This window comes from Castanea sativa, chromosome 10, assembly GCF_040712315.1.
Source record: "Castanea sativa cultivar Marrone di Chiusa Pesio chromosome 10, ASM4071231v1".
Classification (NCBI taxonomy): Eukaryota; Viridiplantae; Streptophyta; class Magnoliopsida; order Fagales; family Fagaceae; genus Castanea; species Castanea sativa.
The window spans coordinates 37,166,051-37,193,541 of NC_134022.1; the positions used below are offsets into that span (position 1 = coordinate 37,166,051).

Here is a 27,491-nt window from a genome sequence, read left to right on the forward strand (position 1 = left end):
AATTTTGACCAAGGCACTTGTGGGTGACTTGGTTCGTCCTTCCACCCGTAGGTAGGAAGACATAAAATTTTGTCCAAGGTACTCGTGAGTGGCTTGGTTCGTCCTTCCACCATTAGGTAGAGAGACAAAATTTTGACCAAGCACATGTGGGTGACTTGGTTCATCCTTCCATTTGTAGGTCGGAAGACTTGGAATTTAGACCAAGGCACTTGTGGGTGACTTGGTTCGTCCGTCCACCCGTAGGTAGGAAGACATAGAATTTTCACCAAGGTACTTGTGGGTGACTTAGTTCGTCCGTCCACCCATAGGTAGGAAGACTTAAAATTTTGACCAAGGCACATGTGGGTGACTTGGTTTGTCCTTCCACCCGTAGGTCGAAAGACATAGAATTTTGACCAAGGCACTTGTGATTGACTTGGTTCGTCCGTCCACCCGTAGGTAGGAAAACTTAGAATTTTGACCAAGGCACTTGTGGGTGACTTGGTTCGTCCATCCACCCATAGGTAGGAAGATTTAAAATTTTGTCCAAGGCACTCATGAGTGGCTTGGTTCGTCCTTCCACCATTAGGTAGGAAGACAGACTTTTGACCAAGGCACATGTGGGTGACTTGGTTCGTCCTTCCACCCGTAGGTCGGAAGACTTGGAATTTTGACCAAGGCACTTGTAGGCGACTTGGTTCGTCCGTCCACCCGTAGGTAGGAAGACTTAGAATTTTGACCAAGGCACTTGTGGGTGACTTGGTTCGTCCGTCCACCCATAGGTAGGAATACTTAAAATTTTGTCCAAGGCACTCATGAGTGGCTTGGTTCGTCCTTCCACCATTAGGTAGGAAGACAGAATTTTGACCAAGGCACATGTGGGTGACTTGGTTCGTCCTTCCACCCGTAGGTCGGAAGATTTGGAATTTTGACCAAGGCACTTGTGAGTGACTTGGTTCGTCCGTCCACCCATAGGTAGGAATACTTAAAATTTTGTCCAAGGCACTCATGAGGGGCTTGGTTCGTCCTTCCACCATTAGGTAGGAAGACAGAATTTTGACCAAGGCACATGTGGGTGACTTGGTTCGTCCTTCCACCCGTTGGTCGGAAGATTTGGAATTTTGACCAAGGCACTTGTGAGTGACTTGGTTCATCCGTCCACCCGTAGGTAGGAAGACTTAGAATTTTGATCAAGGCACTTGTGGGTGACTTGGTTCATCCGTCCACCCATAGGTTGGAAGACTTAAAATTTTGTCTAAGGCACTTATGAGTGGCTCGGTTCGTCCTTCCACCATTAGGTAGGAAGACAGAATTTTGACCAAGGCACATGTGGGTGACTTGGTTCGTCCTTCCATCCGTAGGTCGGAAGACTTAGAATTTTGACCAAGGCACTTGTGGGTGACTTGGTTCATCCGTCCACCCGTAGGTAGGAAGACTTAGAGTTTTGACCAAGGCACTTGTGGGTGACTTGGTTCGTCCGTCCACTCATAAGTAGGAAGACTTAAAATTTTTTCCAAGGCACTCATGAGTGGCTTGGTTCGTCCTTCCACCATTAGATAGGAAGACAGAATTTGGACCAAGGCACATGTGGGTGATTTGGTTCGTCCTTCCACCCGTAGGTCGGAAGACTTGGAATTGGCCCAAGGTCGTCATGTCTGTTCAAGAGCATCCGTCATCAATTTTTTACCCTCTTCAGCATGGGTTTTCTGATTTGAGCAAAAGACACTAAGAAGTCATAAACTCTTCTAACCATAACGTTTTACAGACCAATAGATCGAGCTCATGGTCCGGAGCTTTGCATAAGCTATTGTTATCTCCAAGCGCCAATCACTAAGCCTTTGTCACATAACCACAATCAAATCCATTTCAAGGCAACCCATTTCATATAATTCATTGTACAAATTAAATTTTACCATACAATAGTATATAGATTGTCACATTATTTTAAAATTTAAATAATATGGTACTATATATATATATATATATCATGCAATGGAAGAAATAAATTGGATTTAAATATGAGAAACGTTTATATCTACAACATTTTCACTTAAATAATGTAAGTGGTGAGTTTAAATTATAAATTTAGAACTAAAAACAACTTATTACTTAAGATTTGTTGTGAAAATATTTCAGTCTCTTGAAAAATAGAAATGTTTTTTCATACATCACTATGTACTTGTGACATGATAGTTACTCCATAAATATAAAATTCTTGTGAGATGAGGAGGACAAAGATTGAGGTTCAAATCTGTAAAAAAAGAGAAAACTTCACATACATCTACGCTGTAAAGTAAAATTTCTATCCAGCATAAAAATAATAATAAAAGAGATTGTTTTTCATACGCATTCCTAGCGAAATCATGTACCAGATCTTTCGCACAAACTTCTGTAATCTCCAATCACCAAGCTTTTGTCGCACATAGTCGCAATCACATTCCTAGCAAAATCATGAATCTCATGGCCACTCGATTAATAGCCGCACCCACTAACCCTTAAAATCCACTAACTTAAAGTGGGTATTGTTATTATTAGATCTTATCATATGTTATAGGAAAAACATCATGTTTGAAAATACAAAATTGAATTGTTTAATGTATTCTTCCTAGGATTCTCAAAAAGAAGAAGAAGTTATTCTTCCTAAATAATTAATTGTTAGCCATTAACTATGAATAAGGTTTTTAGATGATGAAGGGGAATAAAAATAAGCATGACGGATCTACCTGGATTTGGTTGATATGACGACATGAGTATGACGGTCCATATTTAACATGACCAAGGAAGATGGATCCACAGTGGACGGACGAGTATGATGCAGGGATCATCCTTCCTGGATTATTTCCAAGAAACCTTAAATAAGGAATCACGCTATATAATTAGGGCTGATGTGGCCTTACTTGTTCTCCACGTGAACATATATAAGGAGAATTCTTGCATCACACGTTTAGCCTTGATCAAAGGATTCCAATGAGGAAAAGAACTCTAGAAGGTATCTAAAAGGAAAGAGTTCTAATCCTAGAAGGAAAGGACTTCATGATCAAGGCATGGATGCTAACCCTACACCACTATAAATACGCCAAAACCCTCAAAAATCAAGGTATGCATAATTAACTCGACTCTGGCACTCTAGGGTTGTAAAAAGACTCTAAATTGACCTTCGGAGGGTTTTTGGCCGGCACCACACCGGTGCTCTCTGTTAGGTCTTCTCTTTTCTTTTTGCAGGTGTTGTTTCAATTTGGGAGTGCTTGCAACTTACTGGTGATTTTTTCGGCATCATCAGTTGGTGCCGTCTATGGGGAGATTATTTAGCCTTTGCTCTATTCCTAAGACAAAAAGTTGCATGGTACTCACTCGATCGATGGCAACAACCAACAATCAAGGTGACGAATCGCACGCCACAGCTCTAAAGAGGCAAGTCCAAACACTCGCGGCGGTGGTTGAGCGCTAACCAAGCAGAATCATGATTTGGAAGAGCAACTATGGCAAAGGAATGCACACCTAAGTGCACCAGAGGAGGACCAGGAAGGTGCTAGTCCAGAGGGGAGGAACGCGGAAAAGCCTGAGGGTAGCAACGCTTCGACTAGACTGGAGCGGTAGAAGACCAACCGGCTATCCATCTCGGACACTTTACTAACTCACATAGCAGCTGAGATGCAGGAGATGAGGGAACGAATGGATGTGATGATGAACGCCCTCAGAGGACGAATTTCTAGCGACCTGGACGACCTAGTCCATAGAATGGATTCGCCTTTCACAGCGCTCGTGAGTTCATTCCCCCTTCCTCCAAAGTTTCGCATGCCTCAGGTGGAGAATTACGACAGATCCAAGGACCCATTGGATCACTTGAAATCCTTTAAGACCCTAATGCATCTACAGGGCGTACCAGATGAGATCATGTGTAGGGCTTTTCCCACCACGTTGAAAGGGCCTGCAAGGGACTGGTACAGTAGGCTAACACCTAATTTCATCAGCACTTTTAAGGAATTAGGCGCACAGTTCGTATCACACTTTATCGGGAGTCACCGACATAAGAAGTCTACTGCATGTCTGATGAACATTAGGCAACGAGAAGATGAGACTTTAAGATCATAAATAGCCCGCTTTAACAAGGAAGCCCTCTCGATAGACGAGGCAGATGACAAGATACTTGTAGCAGCGTTCACAAACGGGCTGCGAAAGGGTAAGTTCCTATTTTCTCTGTACAAGAATGACCCAAAGACTATATCTGAAGTGTTTTACAGGGCAACGAAGTATATGAACGTAAAGGATGCCTTGCTGGCTCGAGAGGAAAAACCTAGAAAAAGGGAAAGGCAAGAAGATACATGACCGGACAAGGGAAGAAAAATGGCTAGAACTAGAGAACGACGGGAAGATCGACGACCCAAACTGCCTAGGGGAAGATTCACGAACTTTATCTCCCTCATAGCCCGAATCGACCAAGTGTTAATGCAGATCATAAATGAAGGAACCCTGACGTTTCCTGGCAAGCTGAAGGGAGATCCGAACAAGAGGCCAAGAGACAGATACTGCCGTTTTCATGACGATCATGGCCACGATACGATGGACTGTTATGACTTAAAACAACAAATTGAAGCCCTCATTAGGCAAGGAAGGTTGCAGAGGTTTGTGAGGAAGGAGAGAACGGATCAACTCCAGGAACAAAATCCCCGACGGGAGAACGAACGTCTCAGACCACCTGTAGGAGATATACGGATGATTGTAGGGGATACTACTTTTGCAGGGTCGTCCAAAAAGGCCAGAAAGACCTACTTGCGGATGGTTCAAAGCGTCTAGTCGACAGGTTCCTCACTAAAAGTGACACGACGAGATAGCCCCAGCATCGGATTTTCGGAAGAAGATGCGCGACACCTTCACCACCCACATGACGACGCGCTCGTCGTCAGCATACGGGCAGGGGACTACAACATGCATCGAGTTTTGGTGGATAACGGAAGCTCAGCAGATATCCTCTACTACCCCGCGTTCCAGCAAATAGGGATTGCTAGAGAACGACTGGTCCCAACGAATGCACCCCTTGCTGGCTTCGGAGGGACAAGGGTCTATCCTTTGGGAGTCGTCACGTTGTCTGTGACAGTTGGGGATTACCCACAGCAAGTGACCAAGGATGTAGCTTTCCTTGTGGTCGACTGCTCTTCTGCTTATAACGCCATCCTTGGACGACCCACTCTCAATGCATGGAAGGCTGTTACCTCGACTTATCATCTAATGGTCAAATTCCCCACCGAATCCAAAGTTGGGGAACTGCACGAAAATCAGGTGGCTGCACAGGAGTGCTACATCGCCGTGATGGAAATGGATGACCACCTACAAGCAATGAGCATCGAGGAACAGCGAACGGTGGCAGAACCGGTGGAAGGGTTAGAAGAAGTACACCTGGATGATTCTAGGCTCGAGCGGACCATGAGAATCAGCACCTTGGCTAGCCAAACAATCCGACAAGCGCTCATATTATTCCTCAAAGAAAACCAAGATATTTTTGCATGGAGTCACGAGGACATGCTGGGGATAGACCCGTCGGTCATAGTTCACAGGTTGAACGTGTCACCCTCTTTCTCCCCTATCAGGCAGAAGAAGCGAGTGTTTGCCCTTGAACGCAATTGAGCCATAGCAGAAGAAGTACAGAAGCTACAAGAAGCGGACTTCATACGCGAGGTGTACTACCCTGATTGGCTGGCAAATGTAGTAATGGTTAAAAAGACGAGTGGAAAGTGGAGAATGTGTGTTGACTTCACAGATCTGAATAAGGCCTGCCCTAAGGATAGTTACCAGCTCCCACATATTGACACCCTAGTAGACTCCACCGCGAGACATGAACTCCTGAGCTTCATGGATGCCTTCTTCGGCTACAACCAAATTAAATTGGACGAGGTTGATTAGGAGAAAACCTCGTTCATCACAAGTCAGAGGCTTTTTTGCTACAAAGTGATGCCTTTCAGGCTTAAAAAAGCAAGAGCCATATATCAGAGATTGATGAACAAGATGTTCACACACCAAATTGGCAGAAACGTGCAAGTTTATGTAGATGATATGTTGGTAAGGAGCGTACAGGAATCCGATCACCTAAGGGACCTCCAGGAGACTTTCGATACTCTTCGATCATACAAAATGAAGCTGAATCCAGACAAATGCGCGTTCGGAGTAACCGCAGGAAACTTCTTAGGATTCATGGTATCCCAGAGAGGCATTGAAGTCAACCCCGAAAAGGTAAAGGCCATCATGGAACTATCTCCTCCAAGGACGGTAAAGGAAGTACAAAACTTGACCGGGAAGATAGCATCCTTGAACAGATTCATATCAAGAGCGACAGACAAATGCCTCCCGTTCTTCCGCACACTGAAGAGATCATTTGAATGGACCGACGAGTTCCAGAAGGCATTTGAAAAGTTAAAGGTGTACCTCTCCGCTCCGCCGTTGCTCAGCCCATCTATTCCGGGGGAAGAATTGTTCCTATACCTTGCCGTCTCCTCAGCTGCAGTTAGTGCTGCTCTCATCAGGGAGGAAGGAAAGGTGCAAAAGCCCGTGTACTTTATAAGCCGAGCACTGAGAGGAGCAGAAGAAAGATACCCCCAGATGGAAAAACTCGCATTTGCTCTGGTAACCGCAGCTCGGAAACTCAAACCATACTTTCAAGCGCATACCATAAGTGTCTTGACAGATAAACCCTTACGAAAAGCAATGAGTAGTCCAGAAGCTGCTGGACGGATGGCGTTATGGGCAATCGAGCTGAGTGAGTTCGATATCCGGTATCAACCACGGGCAGCAGTGAAAGGACAGATATTAGTAGACTTCGTCGCTGAATTCACCTCCACAAAGGATCAGGGGGCAGAAGAGACGCCCATATGGAGAGTTCATACAAACGGATCTTCCAAAAAGCATGCTAGAGGTGTTGGAATTGTACTTCACACCCCGGAAGGAGAAAAAATTGAATGCATGATCCGTCTGGACTTCCCTACTACCAACAACGAGGTGGAATACGAGGCCTTGGTAGCAGGAATGGACCTTGCGATAGCGGCAGGAGCTAAGAGTGTGGTCGTCTACTCCGATTCTCAAGTCGTGACCAGTCAGGTTAACGGGAGCTATTACTGCAAGAATGAAAGGATGAAAAGGTATCTTGAGGAAGTGAAGGGTCGAACGAATAACCTCCAAATCAAGGTGATTCAAATCCCAAGGGAGGAGAACCAAGAAGCCGACAGACTCGCAAGGGCCGCTTCGGCCGAACCCATGATTATCCCTAAACAGGTATTGTCATTCATCCAGCTCTCATCATTATTAGATGACATTAGCATATAGGAGGTAAGCCATGAGAGTTGATGGACGGCTCCAATAGTGGCGAATCTCAAGGAAGGCAAGCTACCCGATGACAAAGAAGGCGCAAGGAAGTTAAAGCTTAAAGCTGCCCGGTTCGTTTTGATTAAAGACGTCCTATACAAAAGAGGATTCTCCCGACCATATCTAAGGTGCCTTGGCCGTGAGGAAGCGGACTATGTGATGAGGGAGGTCCATGAAGGAGTTTGTGAAAACCATTCTAGATCAAGGTCTTTAGTGCACAAGCTACTCCGAGCAGGATACTACTGGCCAACAATGTAGAAGGATGCCCACACATATGTTAGAGCTTGGGACAAATGTCAACGATTTGGCAATTTCATTAGGCAACCAACGGAAGAACTTACTCCTATGACGACTCCATAACCGTTTGCATAATGGGGGTTAGACATCATGGGTTCATTCCCAACAGTAGTGAGGCAGCTGAAGTTCTTGGTGGTTGGTATTGACTACTTCACCAAATGGGTGGAAGCAGAGGCTTTGGCTACTATCACGGAGAAAAATATTCGTAGTTTTGTGTGGAGAAGTATTATTTGCAGGTATGGAATTCCAAGGGTGCTCGTTTCAGACAACGGGAAACAATTCGACAACGACACATTCAAAGACTTTTGTTCTCAGCTTGGGATAAAAAATCACTACTCATCGCCCACCCACCCGCAGGCCAACGGACAAGTTGAAGTCACGAACTGGTCCTTGCTGAAGATTCTCAAGACCTGGCTCGAGGGGGCAAAGGGCATATGGCCGGACGAATTACCAAGTGTTTTATGGGCATACAGGACAACGGCGAGAATACCGACAAGGGAAACATCGTTTCGATTGGCGTATGGTAGTGAGGCCCTCATACTAGTAGAGGTAGGATTAACAAGCTACCGTGTGGAAAGCTATGATGAGAGCAAGAATGACGAAGCTTCGCGTTTACAACTCGACCTTGTAGACGAAGTCAGGGCAGCAGTTGCACAGAGACTAGCGCGATACCAAGACATGATGGAAAAGCATTACAACTTCAAGGTTAGGCACAGGGATTTCCAGGTGGGAGATCTGGTCTGACGAAAAGTACTCGGCGCTACAAAGGATGCCTCCCAAGGAAAACTGGGTCCTAACTGGGAAGGACCATACAGAATCATTTCATGGCATAGGAAAAGAACGTACTACTTAGAGACACTAGACGAAAGAAAGCTAAGCCATCCATGGAACACAGAGCACCTGAAGAAATACTACCAGTAGACAAAGGGCAAAGACAACAGCAATATCTACCTCCTCATTTGCAGTTTATTTTTAGACAGTCATAATTTTTACTTATTAAAGCCAAAGTTTTTTATTTTCCATGAACAATATAGTCTACCAGTTTGTCATAATAAGAGGAGTTTTATTTAAAACGTATGGAATGTGTTTTGTTCAAAATCTACCAAGTCCACATAGTGGACGGATCATCCAAAATGGATAAAAATCTACTCAGTCCACATAAGGGCCTATGACGGATTGGACCGGTGGATCTATACCATCTAGGTCGTCGTTCGAGTCATATTCTGACCCGTCCCCATCCTGCCCTTCATCTTCCACATGGGAAGGAGAGCTGGCTGACGGTTCCCTCTCTTCGCTGGAGGTGTCTTGGTCTGCTTGACCTGACGGGAACACCTCTTCGTAGCCCACTCCCTCGCGGACATAAGACTGACTACTTGACGAATCACTAGACATCTGACACCTACAGATGACGGGTAAAGGAAGCCTAAGACTCTAGATCTGTACCGACGATGGACCAACATGCAAAATAAAGAACAAAAACTAAGTAAAGAAGGTACTCACAGGTAGACGGCAAGGAAATGCGACGGACGAGCTAAGAGAACGCTAAATCTCGGCTTCTAAAGGCAATGGATCACACAATGTGGACGGTTGCGCTCTGAACAAAAGAAAACTTTCTAAAGTGTAAAAATGAAAACGGTGGATAGTATATATAGAGAGAACGGCGCAGTAAATGAAGGGGCGCATCGATTCCAGCAAACAACCAGTAAAGCACCCCCACATGTCCCTGACGCATTTACGATAACATTCCAGCCTGTCTGTTAAAAATACATATGTCAAGTGTCAAAGCTAACCGTCATTCCATGAAACCGCAGAAGAAAGTCGACGGTTTCATAGAATGAGGGGGCAACTGAAGAGGAATAAAAATAAGCATGACGGATCTACCTGGATTTGGTTTATATGACGACATGAGTATGACGGTCCATACTTAACATGACCAAGGAGGACGGATCCACAGTGGACGTACGAGTATGATGCAGGGATCATCCTTCTCGGATTATTTCCAAGAAACCTTAAATAAGGAATCATGCTATATAATTAAGGCTGATGTGGCCTTACTTGTTCTCCATGTGAACATATATAAGGAGAATTCTTGCATCACACGTTTAGGCTTGATCAAAGGATTCCAATGAGGAAAAGAACTCTAGAAGGTATCTAAAAGGAAAGAGTTCTAATCCTAGAAGGAAAGGACTTCATGATTAAGGCATGGATGCTAACCCTACACCACTATAAATATGCCAAAACCCTCATAAATCAAGGTATGCATAATTAACTCGACTCTGGCACTCTAGGGTTGTAAAAAGACTCTAACTTGACATTCAGAGGGTTTTTGGCCGGCACCACACCGGTGCTCTCTGTTAGGTCTTCTCTTTTCTTTTTGCAGGTGTTGTTTCAATTTGGGAGTGTTTGCAGCTTACTGGTAATTTTTTCGACATCATCAGATGACAACAATACTAATGGACATTAATGAACATCTTATTTGAATCATGAATAAATATTTTGTTCTAAAATTATTGATTTATAATTAGTTCTAAGAAAGAAATAGTAAAAAATTGAATTAATTAGTTTTAAGAAAGAAAGAGTGAAAGATCAAATTAGTTAGTTTCAGAAAGAAATGGTGACAGATTGAATATAAATGTAACAGTAATAATTCTCAAATAAAAAAATAAAAACATTTCCGACCTGAAAATTTGGAGTTAAAATTCTCGCATTTTACCTGTTGTGTATTTCTCAATAAATTTATCAAGCGAATACCCAAATTTTCACAAATTTATAGGAATTATAACAATTCTTGTCCCAATTTTTTTGCATAACCTAACAGTGTCATTTTTGTTAAAATGTATTGAAATGAAAAAGTAAAGCAAAAAAAAAAAAAAAAATTTAATGGGTGCCCTTAGGGTAATTTTTAATAAAAACTGTTTTAGGAAAAAATTTATATTACTTTTATGAGAAATTGAAAAGATTGTTAAAACAATATATTTTTTTTCTCATAAAAAATTTCTTAAAATGACTTACTAACAAATACTTTTAAGGCATTCCTTATCTTCCCCCCATATAATATTATTGTGGTTTTAAGAGTATCTCTGTGCTGCTGTGGGAGAAGCAACAACTATTGCAAAAAGTGTCTTGTGCAATTTGTGAAAGTACCAAACTCATCTTAATGCAAGTCCTACAACATAGATCCCATATGTGTAAGAATTATCCACATAGATCCCCCATTTATATATATGTGCGCGTGTGAGAGAGTGCAATGTTTTACTTATTAATGGTTAGAGTATGTTAGAATTTAAGCCTGATCTAATGGGTCTTTATTCCATAATACAATGTTTGTGTTAAAGTGTATTTACTTATATGAAGGCAGTCCTTTATACAGTGTTTCACTGAGTTTAATAATCTTTAGAACAGTAAAAAAACAAGAAAACACCTCCAATTCTTGACAAAGTTAGCATTTAATTCATGCCATGAACCGAACTGACAGAAGTGGTCTAGGATTGGCAGTGATTGAAGGATTTGTTTGGATGTCATAGCAGTCACCTCCACCTCTCATTTTCTTCTAGGGGTTTTTATTCAACTTTAATTTTTATTTAATTCATTTATTTCTTTTATTATTTCACCATTTTTTTTAAAATAAAACCACGTTGTTTAGACTTTAGATGGTTCCATGCAATTCATGTGAGTTGTGACCTCACCTGTGACATCTTATCTTATATGTTATCTAAATTTATTATTATATATTAATAGACAAAACTTAAAAAAAGTCTAATTAAAATTTCAAATTAGAGTATAATTTTGTGTCATGTGTCATAAATTATTTATTTTTAGAGAGTGTTTTATTTCCTAATTTTAGAATCAAATATGTGACCACATCATAAATATTCATTCAAGTGAGTTATTGAGTACAAAAATTAAAGAGTCTAGAATAAATGAATCGTTAAAAAAAAAGTACTCCACAATAACAAAAATTAAGAAGTAGTAAAAAAAATAAAGATAGACTGAACCATTTACATTTTATATTTAATAATATTTTTACAAGTTTTTTTAAAAAGTTAATAAAATATAAGAATAATTATCAATAATATTTAAATATATATATGAATAATAATATGCATCTTATTGTATATTATAAAACTAAATTAATTATAAATTTAAAAAAAGAAAAACTAAAATGTATTTTAACTTAGAAAAATATTCATGAATGATATTGATAACATTTTTCTTTCTTTATTTTTTTAAGAAGAGAGAGAATAAATAATAATCTTCCATTGCTATCATTCCCTGGACCTACGATACTTTCAAAATTCAAACTCCAGCTATTATTTTATATTAGCTATATGCATTTTCTTTTAAAGAATCAACGTCCAGTCGTCCACTAATAATGTGCTTTGGCCCGTTGACTTGGCTGATGATGAATATTGTGAATTTGTCGAATATCCTCAATAGTCAATAATTTGATATAATGATATGTCCCCGCCATTCTGTGTGATGGGTATATTCTACACGTTTTCTCATGCGAACCAGGCCGGTGAACTCCGAAAGTCCAAACCTCAGGAAAACATAAAACCAGCGATGAAAATCCGTGATTGTATTGTAATCTGGCTATGAAAATCCGTGATTGTAATGTAATCTGGTTTTGTTTTTATTTATTTATTTTCTTAGTAGGCGTTTGGATTCAAATTATTTGCACTGCATTTGCCTTTTTTCTTTTTCTTTTTTAACGAACGTCTATTGTACTGTTCATGGGACATGAACAATACAAATAGGCAAATGAACAGTAACGTACGTGTGAACAGTAATTTTTTATTATTATTTTTTGTTTTCAACAAAATAAGCGGTATTCAAACGCACCCTAAATATCAAAATCAACATAACTAATGAGTCAACGTTCGTGAGTTCTAGTTAATTGAACTGACAAAATTTGTCGTCAAATAAGATATTTGAAATTCTATCACTGCATACATAAAAAAAAATTATTATTAATATCTTCAATGATAAAAAATAATTATCATGAGATAGACAGAGTTATGGAAGAATCTGATTAGATTAATTTGAGAATAACTAATTACAAGCTTGATGTATGTTAGATATATATTAGCTCATTAGCATAAGCTCAAACCTAATTCTACTTTGTGTACAAACCAAGTCTCCTACTTGTACTAGAAGTTTACTAATTTAAGGTTTAGTCTACTATATATATATATATATATATATATATATATATATATATATATGTTATGGTTCATTGTAACACAGGATTTGTACTACACTCTAATATATTATTGATGTAGCCCTTTAGGGTTTCTTCTGTGGATGTAAGCTGTTAGGCTGAATCACATAGCCCTCATGCGTTAATCACATAACCATACTTTATGTTTTCGCTTCCACATTCATACTAGCATATTCAACATGAGTATCAATGCTAATATTTAACATGGTATCAGAGCTAAGTTCCTATGATCATGGTTTTCTGTCATTATGGTGTATTAAGAACAATCTTTGTCTTCCTCGGTGTTTTTTCGATGTGTTCATCTTCTTTGGCTTTCTACTGCTGCAGTCAAAACTCTCTGGTATAGTTATGCGACTGTTAGAAGTCGCATCAACACTGTAAAACTATTGTCTTTCTCAAACCACCGTCACAGAGCCAAACTTCATTCAAGGGATTATCTCAACCTAATCAAATCTTAAGATTTCATCAAGTTTCCATCTTGAGTTTGAGAGGGGGTGTTAGATATATATTAGCTCATTTAAGCCCAAACCTAATTCTACTTTGTTTGCAAGTCAAGTCTCCTATTTGTACTAGAAGTTTACTAATTTAGGGTTTAATTTACTATATATACATATGTTATGGTTCATTGTAATACAGGATTTGTACTACACTCTAATATATTATTGATGTAGCCTTTTAAGGTTTCCTCCGTAGATGTAAGTCGTTAGGCTAAACCACATAACCCTCATGTATTAACCACATAACTATACTTTATGTTTTCACTTTTGCATCTGTACTAGCATATTCAACATGAGTATCAATGCTAATATTTAACTGTATATATACTAAGTTAAACAAGCCACACTATACGCAAAAAAGAACTAAACTACTTGGAGCTTATGTATATTATGAGTTAAGCTACTGTCGTACTGCAGTGTTGATATTGTTCTTCTTTCTTCTTGACTGAACTCACACTTTGACCGTGTGCAATACAAACGTTTTATCCTTCCATTTTTAGGGCCAGTTTAGCAGTATAATTTGAACACATTTAAACAACATTACACACATTTTCACCTACACATATATTAAAAATACTCAAACATCAATCAATCTATTCTCCCAAACACTCCTTTTTTTTTTTTTTTTGTCCTCTTGCAAGTCATTTTGTGTCTCACGTTTTCTTGTAAGTCAATGGCAGACCCTTCGTGGATGCTATTCTTATCGCTAAAAAGGTCTAATAGCCACTCATCCTAGTGACAGGGTGGGCCACACCTACAGAGCTTGTGACGAGTTTAAAAGCAGTGGGCAACCAGTGCTGAAAAACCAAGGTGCTTGAAAAAACAAAAAAGTGGCATCAATGTGCAAAAAAGTAGTAGTGGCTCACCAGTTACCAGAACCAAAAAGTTATGGTGCTTCGAGACAAATGTTGACAAATGTGCAAGATCTTTTTTGTGATTACAAGCATATCATAAATGCGAAAAAATTCATTATCTTTTCGAAATATGCATCCGCTGGACCTTCCGTGTGAGAAACAGAATGCATATTTTCTTTTTTCTTTTTTCTTTTTTTGACAAAGAGTGTGCATATTATCGAAACCAGGTATACTCTCCATAAATATAGAAAAGACTCATGCAATAAATGTAAAACTTCTACATACTAAAAAGTAATACTATAAAATATATAGACAAGATTATCAAAAAATAAAGTATATAGGCAACAAATTTACATTTAGTTTGCCACATTTGAGTTGATATTTTTTGTTGGTTTTATTTGAAATCCATGTAACACTTCTAAAATCTCAGCACGGTAAAAAAAAATACTTCAATTCAGAACTTATGCCAAACCTCCTATTTTATATTATCTAATAACAACATGCCACATCAGCATATTACTAAATAATAAAATAGATCCGTCAAAGAAAATCATTACTTTTTAAAACCCAATTTCATAAAAAGAAAAAAAAATCCACTGGATGAAAATTTTCACCTCTCTTGAGACTAAAGAACCAAAAGCCTCCATTTGCCAGAGCCCTCCAACACTATGACCTTCACATCCTTTAAGTAATTATTATTTAACTATTGGATTTGAGGTTTTTTTTTATTTTTTTATTTTTTTACCTTCACGTCCTTTAACCAATTATTATTTAACTATTGGATTTGAGGTTTTTTTTTTTAATTTTTTTAGAGAGAGAAAGAGAGAGAAGTAACCTTTTTTTATGAGAAAATTATGTATAGAATGGAAAAGAAAATGTCAAATTTATAGTAAGATGTTGAGAATAAGAATAGTAAAAATAAAAGAATATAAAAGAGTAGAGAGAGAATGATATTAAGGTAGAAAGTAGTGGGGAGATGAAAAGGAAAAAGAGAGGGAGTGTTTTGGAAAATTCATAATAAAAATAGTGGCTAAAAGATATTTTAATTTTTAAATAATGGAATTTTTAAGTAACCTTAAATGAGAAAATGTTTAAAAAAATATATAGAAAAAATTGGAAATAAAAAAGATAATGACGTGGATGTTAATGTAGCTCAACTGGAGTATAACAACAATAAATGCCACACTTTAACTTTTAGATATATATAGAATGGAAAAGAAAATGTCAAATTTACAGTAAGATGTTGAGAATAAAAATGGTTAGAATTAGGGGCGTTCACCAAACTGCACCAAAACCGCCCGTAAAATGGCATAACTACATCGCATCGTATTGCACCGTATGGCACTACAACTAACAATGCACTGCAATGCAGTTTGCGGTTTTATAATAAGAAAATCGCACAAATTGCACCACACTGCTTCCTTTCTATATATTAATATATTAAAATTTTAATATTAAATATATTATTAATAGTTTAATAATCCTAGTTTTCAACAAAAAATTTTTAATAACCCAAGCAAATATTGATTAGGAAAGCCAACTCAAAATAAAGAAAAATTAGCTCAATAGTTTAAAATTTGACTTAAAACAAATTGAAAAATCAGTTTTGGGTTGGTCAAGAAAAACCCCAAAATTTGAAAAATATATCGATTCCAAACCACATTTTATTCATTGCATCGCATATGTGACCACAAAAATGAAGTGCGGTGTGGTTATGATTTTGGCTAAACTGCATCCCAAAGTGTAGTACTAAAAATGACCCAAAACCGCACCTAGTCAAAATAAAAGAAGATAAAAGGGTAGAGAGAGAATGATATTAAGGTAGAAAGTAGCACAGAGATGAAAAGGAAAAAGGAAGGGAGAGTTTTGGAAAATTAACAATAAAAATAATAGTTAAAAGATATTTTAATTTTTAAATAATAGAGTTTTTAAGTTACCTTAAATGATAAAATGTTAAAAAAATATATAGGAAAAATTGGAAACAAAAAAGATAATGACGTGGCTGTTAATATAACTCAGCTGGAGCGATCCCAAAGTACAGTGCTAAAAATAGCCCAAAACCGTACATAGTCAAAATAAAGGAAGATAAAAGGGTAGAGAGAATGATATTAAGGTAGAAAGTAACGGAAAGATGAAAAGGAAAAATGAAGGGAGAGTTTTGGAAAATTAACAATAAAAATAATGGTTAAAATATATTTTAATTTTTTAAATAATGGAGTTTGTAAGTTACCTTAAATGATAAAATGTTAAAAAAATATATAGGAAAAATTGGAAACAAAAAAGATAATGATGTGGCTGCTAATGTGGCTTAATTAGAGCGTAACAATAATAAATGCTATATTTAAACTTTTAAATATATATAGATATAGATTTTTTTTGAGAGAGTTTCAACCTATAACGTCCACTCCTGATGATGCTCTTTATCATCAAACCCAGACACCAATTGATTTTTAGTGTAAGATATATAGATATAGATGATGATGTGACATGTTGTTAATAAAGAATGAAGGAGTATTTGCAAAACACTTCATGTTATATTATATAGTATTCTACATTATATTTCATTAAACTATTATTTATTTATCAAATTTTTAATACCCCAATTCAGCTCTCTCTCAGTCTCTCTCAGCTTCTCTACCATAAATCACAACTTCCCCATATCAATTTTAGCAAACTCAGATCAATAAACATGACATTGATCAAACTATAAACCATTAACATAAATCAAATTAAACCAAACAATCCAAACCCATAAACCAAATCGAATCAAATGCATAAACACAAATCAAACCCATAAACCAATCAAACTATAAACATACAAACCTAGATCAAAGGTAACCAAACAACCTGAAATTGGATATGAAAATGGAGCCATTGCACAGCCAACACAAACCCACGGGACCCAAACATTAAAATATTATTTCTTTATCAAAATTGTATACTAAAATCCCCTACAGTAGATTATGTAAAGTTGCTTAAAAATACTTACAGACTTACAATAACCTTTTAAATATACTCGTAGACAGATAATTGTTACCTTATACGGTTTTGAAAAATAGTTATATAAAAATAGAAAAAGAATGTTCCATTCATGTATAACTAAATAGTAAATACTCGTAGACAAGTCATGCATTGTCATGGTCTTACGTGGACAAGTTAAAAAAGGAACGACCTTTTCCAGCTCTATTGTCACAGCCGTACTAACCGTTCAAAATACAGTCAGTTTGTATATTTCACGACAATGATTTCAACTTTTTAAGTGAAAATAGTGTGACTTCCCACGATACTATTAGTTAAAATGGCACCTATCTTCAGCTCCAGAGTTACTTCTCCTTTTTCTCTAAATAAAGATAAGAACTTCTAGACCCACAAAAGTCTACACCATTCCATCTACCACACGACATGTCGTCCCGGCCGCCTCTCTACCATTTCTATTTCCTTTTTTGTTTCTTTTCCCTTCTCTCCGGGATCCAATCCGATGAACTCCAAATTCTCATGAAACTAAAATCCACCCTTCAAACACCAACCACCAATGTCTTCAATTCCTGGGAATCCAGCAATTCCATGTGCAAAGATTTCACTGGAATCACCTGCAATTCAGGGGGTTCCGTTACTGAAATCGAGTTGTCAAACCAAAATTTAACGGGGGTTGTTCCTCTTGATTCAATATGCCAGCTACAATCACTGGAAAAGCTTTCCCTCGGGTTCAACCAATTCAATGGTTCTATTATGGCTGACTTGAAAAAGTGTGTCAAATTGAAGTATCTGGATTTGGGCAACAATTTATTCTCAGGGTCATCGATTCCAGACATATCCGCTTTGAGCCAATTACAATATCTGTATCTAAACATGAGTGGTTTTTCGGGGACTTTCCCGTGGAAATCACTGCACAACTTTACCGGTCTCATCCATCTCAGCGTTGGAGACAACTTTTTTGAACCTTTTCAATTTCCAGACGAGGTTTTACAGTTTACAAACCTGACGGTGCTTTACCTCTCCCAATGCAACGTACAAGGAACGATTCCAACTGGGATTGGAAACCTTAAACAGCTAATCAGTATGGAGCTTTCTAACAACAACATGACTGGCGGAATCCCTGCAGAGATTGGAAACCTCGTTAACCTCTCGATGCTTGAGCTTTACAACAACTCTTTCACAGGAAAATTTCCTGTCGGTTTAAGAAACCTCACAAAGCTTCAGCGGTTCGATGCTTCCAGCAACTATCTTGAAGGCGATTTGTCCGAGTTGAGGTTCTTGAATAACCTGGTGTCTCTGCAACTATATGAAAACAGGCTCTCTGGCCAAGTCCCTGCCGAGTTCGGTGAGTTCAAGAACCTCGTGAACCTTTCTCTGTATAGAAACAGCTTCAATGGTTCCCTGCCTCAGAACCTTGGCTCTTGGGCCCAATTCGATTTCATTGACGTGTCTGAGAATTTTTTTACTGGTCCAATTCCACCAAATATGTGCAAGCAAGGTACCATGAAAGGGCTTCTCATGCTTCAGAACAATTTCACTGGTGAAATTCCGGCAACTTACGCAAACTGTCCCACGCTACGTCGTTTCAGAGTCAGCAATAACTCGCTTTCTGGTACTGTTCCCGCTGGAATCTGGGGATTACCGAACATGAACATAATTGATATCAAATTGAATAACATCGAAGGTCCAATTACTTCTGATATCAAGAACGCCAAGTCTCTTGGCCAGTTATTTGCGTCAAGCAATCAGTTATACGGTGAATTGCCAGCAGAGATTTCAGAAGCCACGTCTTTGGTTTCCATTCAATTGAATGACAATCAAATTTCGGGCAATATTCCAACCAATATTGGTGATCTGAAGCAATTGAGCACTCTTCATTTACAAAACAACAAGCTATCTGGCTCAATCCCGGATACAGTTGGTTCCTGTGATTCTCTCAGTGATTTAAACATTGCTAATAATTCACTTTCCGGTGATATTCCGTCTTCAATGGGGTCTCTACCAACTCTTAACTCTCTGAACCTGTCATATAATAAACTTTACGGTACAATTCCAGGGAGTTTCGCATCTCTTCGGTTAAGCCTTCTCGATCTTTCTCACAACAGTCTAACGGGTCTTATACCACAAGCTCTTGCAATTGAAGCTTACAACGGTAGCTTTGCTGGAAATTCAGGACTATGCAGCCTTGGTATCAGCTCCTTCCCAAAGTGTCCCTCAGGTTCACGTATGCCCAATTATGTTCATACACTAATCATTTGCTTAGCAATAGGTTTGGCTCTCTTGCTTGTGGCTTTGATATGCTGCTTCAAGTTAAAGAACAGTGAAAAAGATCATCAAAACCGTTCGTTAAAGGATGAATCTTGGGACTTTAAGTCGTTCCATGTGTTGAGCTTCACAGAGGATGAGATTCTTGATTCCATCAAGCAAGAGAATCTAATTGGAACAGGTGGGTCAGGGAATGTGTATAAAGTCGCAGTCTCTAACGGTACTACAGAGCTTGCGGTGAAACACATATGGAATACTGATGGCAAAAAGAGCCAGAGCACCACACCGATGCTTTCTAAACGTGCCGGGAAATCAAAGCAATTTGATGCGGAGGTGCAGACTTTGAGCTCAATAAGGCATACGAATGTGGTGAAGTTGTATTGTAGTATTACCAGTGAGGACTCAAGCTTGTTGGTGTATGAGTATTTACCAAATGGGAGTTTGTGGGATAGGCTGCACTCAAGCCAGAAGATGGAGCTTGATTGGGATACAAGGTATGAGATTGCAGTGGGAGCAGCCAAAGGGTTGGGATATCTACATCATGGGTGTGAGAAACCTGTGATTCACAGGGATGTCAAGTCTAGTAATATATTGCTGGATGAGGGTATGAAGCCAAAGATTGCTGATTTTGGACTTGCTAAGACTCTTCACGCCAATGGTGGCAAGGATTCAACCCATGTAATTGCGGGAACACATGGGTACATTGCTCCTGGTTAGTGGACATCCACTCCTTATTTTCATTTGTGTTTAAATTTTTGAGGCTATATTTGAATATGTTAGTTTTTTTTTTCTTTCAATATTCGTTATGATTTTTCTAATGAGCTGTTGATTATGCAGAATATGGGTACACATACAAAGTGAATGAGAAGTGCGATGTGTACAGTTTTGGAGTGGTATTGATGGAGCTGGTGAGCGGAAAAAGACCAATAGAGCCGGAATACGGTGAGAACAAGGACATTGTGAATTGGGTTTCTAGCAAAATAAAGACCAGGGAGAGTGTATTAAGTGTGGTGGACTCTAGAATTCCTGAGGTTTTAAAGGAAGAGGTTGTTAAGGTACTGAAAATTGCAGTTCTCTGCACTGCAACACTTCCCACACTTCGACCCACAATGAGAAGTGTTGTACAAATGCTAGAGGGTGCTGAGCCGTGTAAATTGGTGGGGATTGCGTTAACCAAAGATGGTGCTAGCAAGAGTAGTAAGAATAGGGAAGTGACGGGTACAGAGAAATTTAATCCAGACTCTTAAGCTTCCAAAATTTGTCATTTGGGGCTCAAGATTTTTGGTCATCCCCATCCTTCTGCTTCTTGTAACATGTAGCATTACTGTGTAGTAGATGAGAGTGAGACTCTGTGCTTATAGTACAATATTAGCTGAAGCCTGTAGCATTTTACGTTTGTAATTTACGAATGTAACATTGTAAAATAGTGTAAGAAAAAAGAAAGTGACGGTTGGTGAATCTCTTTAGGATTTGAGTTCAATGATTCTTCTGGTTCCCATCCATAGCTTCCCAAATGAGAGGTACGGTATAATTATGGAACCGAAGGGCAACATAGAATAATAGATATTAATATAATCTCTCCTAAAATATGCCTTTAATAAGTGTAAAGCAGATTTTTTTGTTTACTTTATTTTGTAATCACTTTGGATGGTAACAACTAACAACTAACAACTAACAAGAATATATGCAGTAACTACATCACATCAAATGAACCCTAACTCCTCATTTTTAATAAGTTGATGGTACATCACATTGTTCCATCTAATTTGCAATCTTATATTATTTCGTACATTTGAGATATAAACCCCCTGCTTTGTAACTATACCAGTTTGGATCGCGCACATGCTTGCCATTACATAAAAACAGTAATATATGATAAAATATAAAATTTATTCGTAAGACAAAACAAAGATTTAAAAAAAGATACCAATTTTACGATTTAGGAAGGAAATTTATAGATTATAATCACATAGTACATATTTCAAAGATAACATGTGCTTAGAAAAATGGGAACACAAAGTTGAGCAAATATGGTGTCTAGAAAGAACTCAAAAATAAAAATAAAAACCTCATCGTAGATCAAGAGGGGACCTGTTTTTTTCTGCCAATATAATGAGACAAAGTGATACACAATATACTAAAAATGTATATGTTTGTCTTCCTTCATATGCCTAGTTGTTTGTTCAATTTAGTTCACAAAAATAGTCTTCGATTGTATTAAACTTGAACCACATATTCATTTCTTTTGTTCTGTTGGATCGTAAACAAAGATGTTGAACCTATATCGAGAGTCTCCATGGATTCAAATATCGATCCCTTAGAGGGATAAAAAAAAAAATTTCTATCAAAAGAACGCACAACAATGCTTTCAATATCCTTGACGCCATCCTACAATCTAACCATGTAAACTTTCTATATTTTAGTAAACACAATGAAAAATATAGATTTTAAAGGTAGCTAATCGAGCATGTAGAATTTATAAAATTGTTGTGTTTTGATACCAGTAATGCATGACCAATCCTCAAATGTTGAACATGACAAATTTGGTGAGGGTTTGAATTAATGATTTTAAATATCATATTGAGTTGTAATTCTCAAATAAAAAAGATACTAATTTAAATAACTCAGTTATTTATGGAGCATTCATGGTAAAGGATAAAAGAATAACTCACTTATATTTACATGGAAGACATCATCAACTTTAATATAGAAATTCTGCATCCCACATATAGCATCAGCAGGCGAAAAAAATATTTTTGTTTAGGCAGACAATTCTAGGTAGCCTTTAACTTGGTCCTGCTCACAAGTAACACTAATGTAAAGTCAAATGGCATTTTCTATTTACCAAATCGATACAGTGAAATTTTTTTTTTGAAGTGATAATACATGCAGCTGTTTAAGGTAGGCAAAATATGAAATTATGTCCTCTGCTTCAATAGCTCCCTAGATTACACCCAATTAATGAGGCATTAAAAGTGAGAAGAAAATTATACTCTCAGGCATTCATAATGAATATCAGTTATTGGAAAGACAGTGCATTTGCGAATAAACATGACTGGGCTGCAAGCTCATATGAAAATTTTGAGAACTAACCCACAAGAAAAAAAAAAAAGTGCTTGAAACAGAAGTGAGCAGAGATTCACTTAGGACTCCAAGAGATTGACTTATGTTTCAGTCTCCAGGAAAAAATGATTATGCTTAATGATTGAATAATCTTCTTGTTAAGAAATAAGAGTATTCAGCTAAGAATTTGTGGTGGAAAAAATGAAAAGAAATAGAAAAGAGGATCAAATGATAATTGGGCAACCAAAAATAGTTTGCAGTATTATTAGAAAAAAGTCACGAGATCTGAATTTAAGATAAAGATATGCAGGCATAAATTGTGTCCACTTATTCAATATTAGCATCAAAAAGAAAATTAAATGCTGAACCATGACCAATGACAGAACAAATGATAATGCCCTTCTATCTGACGCTTCCTTCTCTTCTCACCTATTTACCATGTTTCCAGAAGCAAAGAACATTAACAGACTAATCCAAATAAACAACTGGAATAGCATAAGAATAATGCAAAATAACTAAGAGAGAGAAAGCAGGAAACCAATCTATGATCCTTGTGACATTTATGTCACGCAAACTGAATCTCATCTTGTCCAGCTACTAAAAGTAGTATTAATTCCTACGATCATTACATACTCTCTTTTTCAAGATGATTTATTCCTTCTCTTTTTAGACAAGTTTTCAGGTTCATTGCAGACAATTCATTTCTTCTTTAGATCTTGTTACAAAGGAGAGACACTTCATATAGACTCCTGAGCTGCCCTTGCAATCTCTAAACTTGAAATAATTTTATCTAATGTCCTACATTCAACATACATTTTTGTTATACATCGATAATTGGGGGTGGGTGATTTGAACCCTGAATGGTTCTATTGGAAATACTAAGAATTGCCAATTAAACTACAAGGCTCTAGGCATCCTACATTCAACATACTAAGATAAGTTTTGCATTTTAAAATACTTCTAAATGAATCTCTTTTTTTATAAGTTATACTTCTAAATCAAACTGATATAGCTTGCACCATTACTATAAATCACAATTTAGATCTATCTCACATCTACAATCAAAGGTGTCAAGTAAATTAATTATAACCACAAAAATTAAAGATGACCCAATTATTATATGTCATGAAACGATGAAAAAAGATTGAAAAGAACCTTTCAATGCCCTCAAAACATTGAAAATAAAAAAAATGCGGGACACCCAGATCAAAACAGAACAGAAAGCACGAATTTAGAAATTCTAAAGTTGTTAATAAAACATGTAAAAAATAATTCAGACCTCAGAAAACCATTAAGCGCAGTTATTTTCCGTAACCAAAGCTCACACTCTTCGCCGCTCCCATCTCATAACACACACAAATACTCTTTTTTTTTTTCCTGACATTTTCAAAGAAAAGAAAGGAGCATGGATATTGCTATAATTGAAAGAAAATGTGAAATCTTACCAAAGGAAAATTTTGGGCTGCTCCAAGAACACTTTCTTCAACTGCAATTACATAAATGGTGAATTTAGAAGCATAATAAAAATCAGCCTTGGAATCAGAATATATTCTCTAAAGGGGGAGAGAGATAATCTCAAGGTTATCTCCCAGACAATATCCATAAAAAATCTCTTCTTAACTTATTAAAATTTATGTAAGAACTCTTGAAGACAAAATATTGATCAGTGACAAAAATAACAAAAAACCCACACGAAAAGTATAAAAAAGACTTAACAGATTCAAGAATTTTGGATTGAGAAATACAAGAGCATAGCTAATGAAATGCAGAAACTATGTGGCCCTCAAAAGTCTCTCATCTTCTGCTTTTTTGGGGTAAATTTTCTAAATAGGAAGGAATAAATTGGGTGTTTAGGAGACGTGAAGAAGAATGAGAAGCCAATGGAAATAGGAGACACTGATACACTTTTATTTTTTGATAGGTAATATAGATATCTTCATTAAAAAAAGTACATCATGTTCATGATGATGGACAAAATGTACTAGAAACAAATCAAACAGAGATAGAATGCACAAAATCAAAAATGGAAATACATTGTGTAAAACCCCAAGTATGAGACCACCCAAACAATGTTCCAACTAGCAAGGACTTGAAAAAATCCGCAGATTTCTCAATGTCCTCAAAAGTGCGACACAATATACTAATAATTTATCTATTAGTCCTCATCCATATGCCTAATTGTTTCTTCAATATATTTTCCAAAAACAGATATCTTTCACTATACTAAACTTGAAATTAGTATAGTGACAATGTCGAACCTATATTGTTCCTTCATTGTTTTTCTTCTAATAGATAATGGAAAAAGACAATCATGATTCTCCTTGGATTTCAAATCTTGTTTCTCTTATTTAAATAAGAAATGTTTCATTAGAAGAAAGGTTGGCAAATCTTTCAATATCCTTGATGCCATCATTCAATCATAAGACTATAAGAGTAACAATGTAAGCTATATATATTTTGTTAAAAAGAAAAAAAAAATATAGGTTTTTAAAGTTGTTTTGTTATGACATCTGTAATTAAGTATTCAATACTTATATCTAAGGAGAGCTAATGTACTTTAGCAATGTGCCAAATGTTGCATACATCATCGGGAGTGATGATATTTTCTGCCAGGAAAAAAAATGTGTTTTCAATCAGATAGATACAACGCAGATAAATATACATTTCAATGAATATGCACACAAAGTTTTGGTCCATATCAAAATACCGGGTCATGGGAAAACTTAAAGAGTTTTAACTTTCAGATTCTCCTTGAGTGCCTGTCAAAACATTCAATTTAATACCTTGTGTCAAGTGTCAAGCCAATAACGAAATTAATAACATAAACAGTGTGTGTGTGTGTGTGTGTTTCTGCGCATTTAAGAGAGAAACAAAGAGAGTGGGAGACACTTATACTGCAACAAGCTAAGATATGCAGAGTCAAGCCCAAGACTCCTACTCCTTGAACACTGCTGGGTTGGTATTTAATTTTTGTAATAAATAGAAAGATACACATAGACACTCTATCATCTTCAATATGGGATGTGCACAAACATGAAGTTTACCTATACAACAACAACATCTAAAATTGGCACAAAGCTAACATGAATAAAGCAAAAGTTTCCCGTCTCTAAAATGAGAAGTATTCACGAAAAGCAGTCATTTAATTATACTAAGTTAAAGTTAAAGATCAGGTTTCTTACTCAAGTATTTGTATCAATATAAGAAAACAATTGATCCTACATGAACAAGCAAAAGTAGTGTTATGAAATTTAACCAAAGAGATATACGATGAACTGTTCATTGCTCAAGTTAAAATTAATACTACGATAGCATGAATTAAGGGCACCAAAGTGATCAAATAAATTAACAAATTACAGATGCACTATACTGACCATCCGATGTATGAATTGCACTGAGAGGATCCTTGTGATCATCAAACTCAACAAATGGATATTCTGGTGGTCTTTGAGCAACCCAAACACTGCAGAATTTCATTAAGATCTTACATCATACAGCCATCAAGTTTGTTTCCCAGACAGAAAAATGCGTCAACATACAAGCACGCATATGTTACCCCCTCACCACACCCCACAAAAAATAAAAGGAAACAACTTTCTATTTATTCCATCGGCTTTACAAACATAGAAATATCACACCAAATAGTTACGATTTATCTTCATCATGCTTCACTAAGAGGAATTTCGATAAGCAAGAATCATATGACATAGAGTATTAATATATATGCAACGTAGACTTGGCCCAGAGTTATGTAATTAAAGTACAATAACTACAGGTTGTCATTTAATTTGATCATACCAACACCAACACATACTAATGTCAAACACAAAGATTATAGTAGACCTTAACTCAATTAATTCTCAAAAATAATACAGTTATCACAAAACTGGGATACATTAAACAGTAAAGTAAACAAAATTCTTGCATGACTAACAATTTCATGAAATGGGACCGATTCGAACGGAAACATTTGCAGTGAAGCATTCAAAAATAAAAATAAAAAATGATCTAGGATTTTGTAAATTGGAACTAAAAGCCCCGTTAAGTAGAAAACTGGAATTGGGGCCTTTAAGTTCCATCCAAAATCCAATTCCAATCAAGATAAAGTCTAGAACTATCATCTGATCCAATTCTGACCATTAAACAAAAAGAGAAAAGGACGTACCCTGCACCCCATAATTTAAAGGAACTTGGGCCTTATAAAATTAGTAAGATATAAGAATACATATAACTATGGAAAAAATAATAATGAACTTGGATGCTTTCTTCTTGGGCATTTTCAGAAACAATTCATATCCTTCTTTGTATGCATTGGTAACAAAGAAATAGATAGTCAGTGTTATAATATATATAAAATACGAAAAAAAAAAGAAAAGAAAAAAAAGAACAGCTAACAGCTAACCTTGAAGAAGAAGAAACCGCAGCTATTGATAGTTCAAAAACAAAATGGAAGCAAATCTTCCTGTATCATCAATTTCTTTCTTCCCCTATCTCGATTTGAGCCAAAACGAGTAAATAAAAGCCACATCTGCTTGCGTCATTTACGTCCTATCCTTCTTTCACTCTTTAGCGTCTTCTACGTTAACTCACAAATTTTTCTTAACCACTTACCGCCCAAGTAACGATTTCTTGCAAAATTTGTGTAAAATTTTGTAGTAGCATTGCCTCGTATATTTTGTCCTTTTAATTTTATCCACCCAAGTATATTTTAGAGCGAAAAATTCATGTTTTATACTGTTGAAATTGTCGTATCAATTTTGTTTATTTAAAACTCAATACATATTATACTCACGTTTAAGTTAGATTTTTTAAATGAATATTAGAAGCGATTGAACGTGGTTACGCATATTTTTTATTATGTAATATGATGATTTTGCAGGTTAGAATTTAAGAATAAAATTTGAGTTATACACCACATTTTTATAGAATTTAATCTCCTAATTCTTTATCTTTAGCTTTTTGGTTTTGGATTGAACTTATTGATACGCC

The 27,491-nt window shown here is 36.9% G+C and overlaps 2 protein-coding genes and 1 long non-coding RNA gene across 6 annotated transcripts; 2 read left to right on the top strand and 1 right to left on the bottom strand.

The window, feature by feature from the left end:
- The first annotated feature begins 4,905 nt into the window (after window positions 1-4,905).
- On the top strand, window positions 4,906-5,601 carry LOC142612469 (uncharacterized). Its single transcript, XM_075784556.1, has 2 exons — window positions 4,906-5,357; window positions 5,565-5,601. The coding sequence occupies exons 1-2, from the start codon at window positions 4,906-4,908 to the stop codon at window positions 5,599-5,601; spliced, it is 489 nt and encodes a 162-aa protein (XP_075640671.1).
- Window positions 5,602-17,494: 11,893 nt separating this feature from the next.
- Window positions 17,495-20,899, top strand: LOC142612896 (receptor-like protein kinase 7). The gene is made up of 2 exons (XM_075785071.1): window positions 17,495-20,151; window positions 20,277-20,899. The coding sequence occupies exons 1-2, from the start codon at window positions 17,601-17,603 to the stop codon at window positions 20,684-20,686; spliced, it is 2,961 nt and encodes a 986-aa protein (XP_075641186.1). The 5' UTR covers window positions 17,495-17,600; the 3' UTR covers window positions 20,687-20,899.
- Window positions 20,900-21,513: 614 nt separating this feature from the next.
- Window positions 21,514-27,201, bottom strand: LOC142612570 (uncharacterized). 4 transcript variants are annotated; one of them, XR_012840149.1, is made up of 6 exons: window positions 26,905-27,201; window positions 25,877-25,965; window positions 25,685-25,720; window positions 25,210-25,261; window positions 22,112-23,988; window positions 21,514-21,827 (listed from the first exon to the last, which is right to left on the bottom strand). It is a non-coding gene; the product is annotated as an uncharacterized LOC142612570 (long non-coding RNA). The 4 variants fall into 4 exon arrangements; XR_012840147.1 differs by lacking the exon at window positions 25,685-25,720; XR_012840150.1 differs by lacking the exon at window positions 25,210-25,261.
- Between the last annotated feature and the right edge of the window lie 290 nt (window positions 27,202-27,491).

Coding starts and splice junctions, on each gene's coding strand:
- LOC142612469 (XM_075784556.1), top strand. CDS start 4,906: ATGCATCGAGTTTTGGTGGATAACGGAAGCTCAGCAGATATCCTCTAC. Junction 5,358..5,564: donor GTGGCAGAACCGGTGGAAGG/GTTAGAAGAAGT, acceptor CTCCCCTATCAG/GCAGAAGAAGCGAGTGTTTG.
- LOC142612896 (XM_075785071.1), top strand. CDS start 17,601: ATGTCGTCCCGGCCGCCTCTCTACCATTTCTATTTCCTTTTTTGTTTC. Junction 20,152..20,276: donor ACATGGGTACATTGCTCCTG/GTTAGTGGACAT, acceptor TTGATTATGCAG/AATATGGGTACACATACAAA.